We start from the raw sequence: 7,518 nt of genomic DNA, 5'->3' as shown, positions 1-7,518 counted from the left end.
CTAAGTGCAAAAAACCCCACACAGCTAGTTTTTGGCAACAAGTTTGTCTTTTTTGATGTCTGGAAAATAAGTCGTTTTAAAAACCTCTGGAATGTAACCTCACAAATCAGCAGGCACTTCCCCGTTACCTAGCAACCCCAGCAAAGCCCAGCCCGTTACCTAGCAACACTAGCTGAATTCTGTACAATGGCTGCCGAGTTAGACAAGTGCTTTGTTTTGCTTTTCAAAGATGTACGGTTGTATAGTTAAACATATGTTTGCAGCCATTTTCACATGCGAGTGTAAACATTGGATTGCGGAAAAATGTTGCCAGCAGCAACCTAGTTAGATTTAAAGTGACAGGACGCTCTAAAATGACACATTTCAACACACATTCTGAGAACAAGTCACAGCTAATCTATGAAACATGAGTCGTGTTTTATTTAATGTGCATCTCTTCTATTAAAGACTTTATATAATAATAATAACTACAATGCTTATAGTATCAGTATATCGGTTACATATAAAGTTACTAATAGACTTTAGATGTCTATTAAGACATATAATAGACATATAATAGCTGTTTGTCGCTATAGTTTCTAGAATTAGTTTTTTTCTCACTGCAGGTGTACAAGCAGATGTCTAGCATATTGGTTTGTTTTTTCTTTTTGCTCGTTTCTGTACTTTACTCCGTCTTTGCCTTTTACTCTTCCCCCACCTTTCTCCCTTTTTCCCATCTCAGTGTCCATTACATTTGAAATAAACCAGTGAAATCGCTAATAAAGTTGTATATCTATGTATACATATACAGATCTAGAAAAAGTTAAGAGGCCACTGCACTGAACCCCATGGAAAACCTCCTGGTTATTCCACCAAATACTGATTTCTGAACTCTTCCTGAGTTTAAACATTAGTATTGTTTTTTCTAAATGAATATTAACTTGTTTTCTTTGCATTGTTTGAGGTCTGAAAGCTCTACATCTGTTTCTTTATTTTGACTGTTTCTCATTTTCTGCAAATAAATACTAAAGTTTTGCTTAAAATTTCAGAGATGTTGTCAGTAGTTCATAGAATAAAATAAAAATGATCAAACATATACTTAGAAAAAGTAAAATCAGAAGAACTGATCATTTTAAGTGGTCTCTTAATTTTTTTCCAGAGCTGTATATACATATAAAGTGTTAAAAATAAAAAACAACAGAAAACAAGTCTATGTAAAAGACAAAAGCCCAAAAAACACAACCACTTTATGCTTCTAATTTTACCACCAGATTTTAGTATATTTTACATTTAAAACTCCACTTTCTCTCCCACTTTGCTGGTTATTGTTTCAAGAGTAAAAATCATTTTCATTTGGCCAAAGTGAATCTTGGGATACTTTGTTTTGGACCTGAGTGAAGTTGGCCCCTCTGCCTTCTTCAAATCAGACAAAATGGGTGTCAATCAACTCAACTACATTTGTGCTGGTTTGTGCAGCAAATTTTTTTGTTTGTGCCGCTATCATTTTAAAGATATAAAGAAAGTTGGATTTCATAAAGGTTGAGGGGCTGGTTGACCTTTTGCCCTTTACACTTTCATTAATATCTTCAAAGCCAAAGCAGCACAAACAAAAATTTTTGCTGCACAAACCAGCACAAATGTAGCCGAGTTGATTGACACCCATCTTGTCTGATTTGAAGAAGGTGGGGGGATGGTTGACCTTGGATGACCTCTAGAAACATTTCTTTATATCTTTTAAATGATAGCGGCACAAACAAAAATGTTTGCTGCACAAACAAGCACAAACGTTTGACACCAATTTTGTCTGATTTGAAGAAGGTGGGGGGGGCAACTTCACTCAGGTTTTATACGGAGGAGCCGTCAAATTCGGAAACCTTTTGTTGCTTCTCTCTGACGTGATCGTCCTTCAAAGGAGCCACAATCTATATTTACTGTTGGGCAGAAAATATTATTTCACTTAATATTCTCCTGAACCACATGTGGATCTTTAAGTGAGTGTGGAAAAAAAGGAAATAACGTTATCTTTGAGTCACCCTGGTTTATTTTTGCCCGTTGTTATGCGGGGGAATGAAGCCATTTCGTTCGACACTCTGTGATATCTTTGATTCAGCCGGGAAAGTTGGAGCTTTGATGTTTTTCTCTGCATCTCAATAAACCTCATGCTGACAAATTTCCTCATCACTCGAACACATGCGCACAATCCAGTTCCACATATTTGCAACACTTTGAAAAATGTTTCAACTTCAAGGAATTCCTGAAAGCCCCAAATTCCCAGAATGTGGAGATTCTTTGAAGGTTTCTTTCTGCTACTGGAACATAAAAGATTTTTATTCGTTTTGGACACCGACAGTTATTGAATAACAACTCTGCCCTGCAGGTTTGTGTCTAAATATCCAAAATAACAAATTTCATATTCATTTATTCGTTTCTTATCATAATAAATGCTCTCTGTGAGAAGAGAAGGAGTTTTTGATGTGCTAACGATCCTATTTTCATTCATCCACACCTGCAAACAGATCTCTGATTGCACAGTTGAATGTGAATAAAAATAAGAAAATTACCATAGTCCCAACAGCAAATGTCTTTTCTAGGTACGTTTAGGAATGTGACACATATTTTGAATACGATTTTGCTCTTTGATCAACACATTTCATTTAATTTATGATTCCCTCTGGGTTTTCAAGGTTAAAATGAGCTGTTTCTGGAAAAAATACATTTTTATTTTTTGTTCATGTCTACAAAAATAGTAATTTTAGTTATACAGTCTGTAACTCAGTTTGACAGAAGTTAAACTTAAGCTGGTGATAAAGACGTCAGTGTAGTAAAAACCGAAGTGTTGAACTTTAACCATTCACAAAGTTACTGCAAAGAATATCGATCCAAAGTATGGGAAACAATCGTATTAATAGTGATTAATCTGAGTCGGAATTTTCTAGAAAAGAAAGGTGGAAATTTCTGAATTTCAAAACCTGATTTTTTTATTTTTATTTTTGCTGTTCTACTACTGAGTTTTTCCACAAATTTCCGACCTTTGGAGCTCAGAAATTTTTTACTTTTTAATTTTTGAGATTAATCTCAAAATTTGGATATTTTTTTTTTCTTGTAAATTTTCACATTTTGTAAACATGTCATTGTTTGTTTTGTTCTTTATAGAAAATTTCTAAAATTAATCTCTCACAAATTTTTGACTTTTCAAGCTCAGAGATTTTCTTGTTCTAGAAAATTTTGAGATTAATCTAAAAAAATAAAATATCTTAGACAAATTTCTTGTTCTTTTTTCTTGCAATCTTTTGAAGCTCAGAAATATCCTCCTTTTTTTCTAGAATTCTTCTCAACATGTCTGCCCTTTTTTCCTCACACATTTTTAACTTTTGGAGCTCAGACATTTTTTTTCTAGAAACTTTTTGAGATCAATTTCAGCATTTCAGATTTTTTTTCCTCCCATATTTTTTAATCTTAGCCCAAAAAGAATTTTATGTTTTTAAAATATTCTTAAATAAATCTCCAAATTTCGTGTTATTTTTCTTGCAAATTTTTGACTTTTCATGCTCAGAAATGTCGTTTTTGTAGATATCAAAGTGTCTGTAATTCTTTTCTCACAAATTTTGAACTTTTGGAGCTCAGAAATTTTTTTCTAGATAATTTTTGACTACTACTATCTACTGTTTTTTTATATGATAACCGCATGAATGTACTGTAATGAAACCCATCAGAGCCCCTTGTCTTTCTGCTCTTCATCCTCTCTCTAATTGTCTCCTGACTCGTCAGGCTCCCAGAGCCGCTGAATCTGCCTCCAAACACTGTGGCGCAGACTGCGCTCCGGCGCCGCCTCCTGTTGAGTTTCGTCCCCCGGCGCGTTAAAAGGCGCAGTTGGCGATAAAAGCAGAAGCGCACAGCTGAATGTGAAGCGGGTTGGGGGGCGGCTCTCCGGATCACCTCCATGTCCTCTCTGAGTCCTCCCTCATTGGACACTTTGCTCCGCTGAGCAGGAACACCTGTGTGCACGATGCGCGCAAACAACCGCGGTGCGCCATCTCCTCTCCGGATGCGCTGACCGAGACCCGGATGGGTGCAAACTTCTCCTCTGGTCCAAACTTCCCGGTATGATCGCTTCCAACGCGAGCCTGAGCTGTGCGCGGTGTCCCGGGGAAGCGACGACGGAGGCGAGCGGAGCGGTTCCGGGCTCAGTGCCGGCGCCCTCCCTGAGTCCGACGGGGCACCTGGTGGTGGCGGTGTGCCTGGGCTGCATCGGCACGCTGGGCTTCCTCAGTAACTTCCTGGTGCTGGCGCTGTTCTGCCGGTACCGGGCTTTGCGCACGCCCATGAACCTGCTGCTGGTGAGCATCTCGGTGAGCGACCTGCTGGTCAGCGTGCTGGGGACCCCGTTCAGCTTCGCGGCCAGCACCCAGGGGCGGTGGCTGATCGGACGCGCTGGATGCGTTTGGTACGGCTTCATAAACGCGTGTCTGGGTAAGAATACTTCTTTATTAGGATTTCTGTGTGAATAAATGTTCCAGATTATTGTAGCTGCTTATTGAGAACCAGGTCTTCCGAAAGGAGCGTCTTAAATATTCACCTGTTTTTTTTTAAATTCAAAAATATTTAATTGGTTATCAAAAAAAAAGAAGAAGGAAATTAGCGCATTTAGTTAAAGCTGCAATATGTAACTTTTATTTTATTTTTTTAAATCTCATATTTGTAAAAAAATGTCACCATGTCATGACAGTATAATCTGTTTTTATTAACCATAGAATTGTTCAGATTGAAATTACAAAACAAATTTAATGGAAACATGCCAATTTAAAAGAAAAACTTATGTTTTCTTGGGAATTTTTTTTTCTCGCAAGGATGAGGTAATTTTTCAGCAATATCGGAAAACATGTTTTTTTCACACGAGTCACTGATCAACAGTTGGACGTTAATATTGGCGAAAACGAGAGCAAATTTAGTCATGTGTGATCTTAATTTGATTTTCTCAACATTAGAATATTGACAATCATAATCTGCTTTTTTCGCATCACACAAGTCACGTGACCAACAGCTGGATGTTACTACTGGAGAAAACAACGAAGAAGACAACAGGAAGTAGGAGGATGATGATGGTTTGTTTTGTTTTGTTTATTTTTCTCAGACGATCTGGCTCCGCAGATCTCTCACAGCCTCACACAGTTCATAAAACCTGTGTGTCATTCCAACGTGTTGAATCCGTAGCCCTGATGTAAAATAGCCAACTACAATTTCAGCAAACGTAGTTGCTCTCAATATAAAGGGTTTGTCGCTCCTAAGCCTGGATGACATCATGACTGAAACATGAATATCTTATGTTACTGTTTTTTAAACGGCTTATCACGTGAACAAGTTTATTCATGTGGGATTTTAATTAAATTTTTTATTTAAGGGACACACTGCAATTGTGAAATTGATATTTTACATTAGAATATTGACAAAGTTTTGAGCACATTTGTAACAGAAACGCAGTTTGAGACAGATAATCAGTGAAAAGTTTGATCTCCTCCACCTCCTTCCTGAGCTACTATTGAGGAAAAGCGTTGCAACCAACCAATCAGATTCAGGAGGAGGGTCTAAGCGCTGTCAATCAATCTTGTGTAACCCCTGCTCACTGTTCTAATGGCAGAGAAATAACTTACCGTTACAGGAAAACTGTTTATCTGCCATCACTGGTAGACATTGCATCATAGGGGAAAACGGCATTGAAAGAGCTAAGACCCGCCTCCTAGCTCTGATTGGTTGTTTCTAGTTAGCACTGGGAAAAGGCAGAGGAGCACAATTTTTGTCACAGATTATCTGTCTCATACTGTTACAAGAGTCATAGTTTCAACAAATATGTAGAACAAGATGTTTTTATAGAAGTTACATACTGAGTTAAAGAGTTATTATAGATGGTAATAGCTGTGGGTAGGAAACATCTCCTGTAGCAGTCTGTACTGCAACGAATTTGAAGAAGCCTCTGACTGAATAGCTGCGTTTACATTACAAATGTGCACAAAACTTTGTTGATATTCTGCTAATGCCTAATAGAGATAATTTTACAATTTTGGTGTCTCCATTAAATAAGAAACACACCTAAAATCAAACATGATTAAGTTTGTTCCTGTGATAAATCATTGAGATGTGCTACGTGATCATCATCCTCTGACCATTTCCTGTCGTCTTCTTCATCATTTATACTAACAATAACAATAGTAATAACATCCGGTTGTTGATCACATGACTGGTGTGATGTGAAAAAAGTGTTTCCATTGCAGTTTTGCAAAATAAATCAATTTTGATACAGTCGGGGAAAAAACACCTCTTGTTAGCCGCAAAACATTTCATCAAAAAAGTTTTTTTTTTAATTGCTGTGTTTCCATTAAGCAAACTTATTTTCGAAATGTCAAATTGTGCAATTATATGGATAATGAAAAACTACTGACACCTCTTTGGTATTCTACATTATCAAGACAGAATGTGTCCAACATAACCCAATAAATATATCATAAATAAAAATAAACAAAGGCTTAAAGTGCAGTTCAGTGAACCAAACTTGGAAACTGAACTTCGTTGAACAGAAAGCAAATTTAATCATTCAGTTTTAATCCCAGAGGTACATAAAGGCACGTAATGCCATTCATAGAGGAGATGCACGCTAAAATAAAACACAGAAAAAGCATTTCTGAACCTCATCTTTAATAGATTAGCTCTGGCTGGATCCTCTGAGGATGTGTTGAAATTTGTCGACCCAACCCAATAAAAATCAAGACTTGTAAGCCTGTAGATTTGAGGACAGTCAGTGTAATTACTGCGCGGGATTTATTGACGTGGCTTCTGGATTTTCCAGCCACTGGAGCGATGTAAGCTGAAGGCGAGCGATGACGTGACGGAGGCCTGACCCTGCCGACCTGATCGGGGTTCTCACTTCTGATCTGCTCTGCTTGTTCTTAAAGAGGCTTTAACAATCAATCCTCCTTTGAATAGAGACTGCTCTTTATTTATATCATTGCTCTCGCATTAATTACCACTTCACTTTCTGGAATGTGAAAATAAGTTTGTGAGTTTAATCTGTTATTGGTCTTAAATTAGAGGAAATTATCAAAAATAATCATTTTACACAATGATCTGAGAGGCCTGGAAGGTTGATACAACGACAGCAGATCTTTAAAACCCTGTGCAGTCGCTGCCCTCCACGGGGCGTAAAAGCATGTGACGCATTTATAAGGCTTCGTAACACGGACGCATACAGTTTTCATTTCAACTCTGTTGGACAACACAGACTTCAAACTTTATAAAAGTTATGTTTTTATATTGGTTTTGTGGTTATTTACTTCAAAATAAAGCCAGGAATATGATCGATCATTTCCGCCTTATTTTGTGGGGTCTAAATGTACCACATTTTTTAACAACCAATGAAAATGTGTTGACGGTCTGTTGCTAGGTAGAACGGAGACACGCGGAGAGAGAGGGGGAGAGGGGGGTTTGGATACGGCAAGAGACTAGGGCGCAGCGATGCTATGAATTTTACAAAGAGTGTTTCGATGGGTT

General features: G+C 37.6%; 1 protein-coding gene across 2 annotated transcripts in view; it reads left to right on the top strand.

Annotated features, from left to right (window-relative positions):
* The first annotated feature begins 1,071 nt into the window (after positions 1-1,071).
* Positions 1,072-7,518, top strand: part of tmtopsb (teleost multiple tissue opsin b) — a 54,461-nt gene continuing 48,014 nt past the window's right edge. Inside the window, exon 1 of one of the 2 annotated variants that reach the window (XM_008396477.3) lies at positions 1,072-4,449. In XM_008396477.3, the coding sequence (XP_008394699.1) occupies positions 4,083-4,449 (367 nt within the window). In that variant the 5' untranslated portion in view covers positions 1,072-4,082. The remainder of the gene's footprint in view (positions 4,450-7,518) is intronic. The other variant, XM_008396478.3, reaches the window with a different exon arrangement.

The sequence above is a fragment of the Poecilia reticulata genome, chromosome 20, assembly GCF_904066995.2.
Source record: "Poecilia reticulata chromosome 20, P_reticulata-male-v2, whole genome shotgun sequence".
NCBI classification, from domain to species: Eukaryota; Metazoa; Chordata; class Actinopteri; order Cyprinodontiformes; family Poeciliidae; genus Poecilia; species Poecilia reticulata.
Note: the sequence above shows the minus strand (reverse complement) of the source record. Positions and strands in the feature narration are given on the sequence as shown.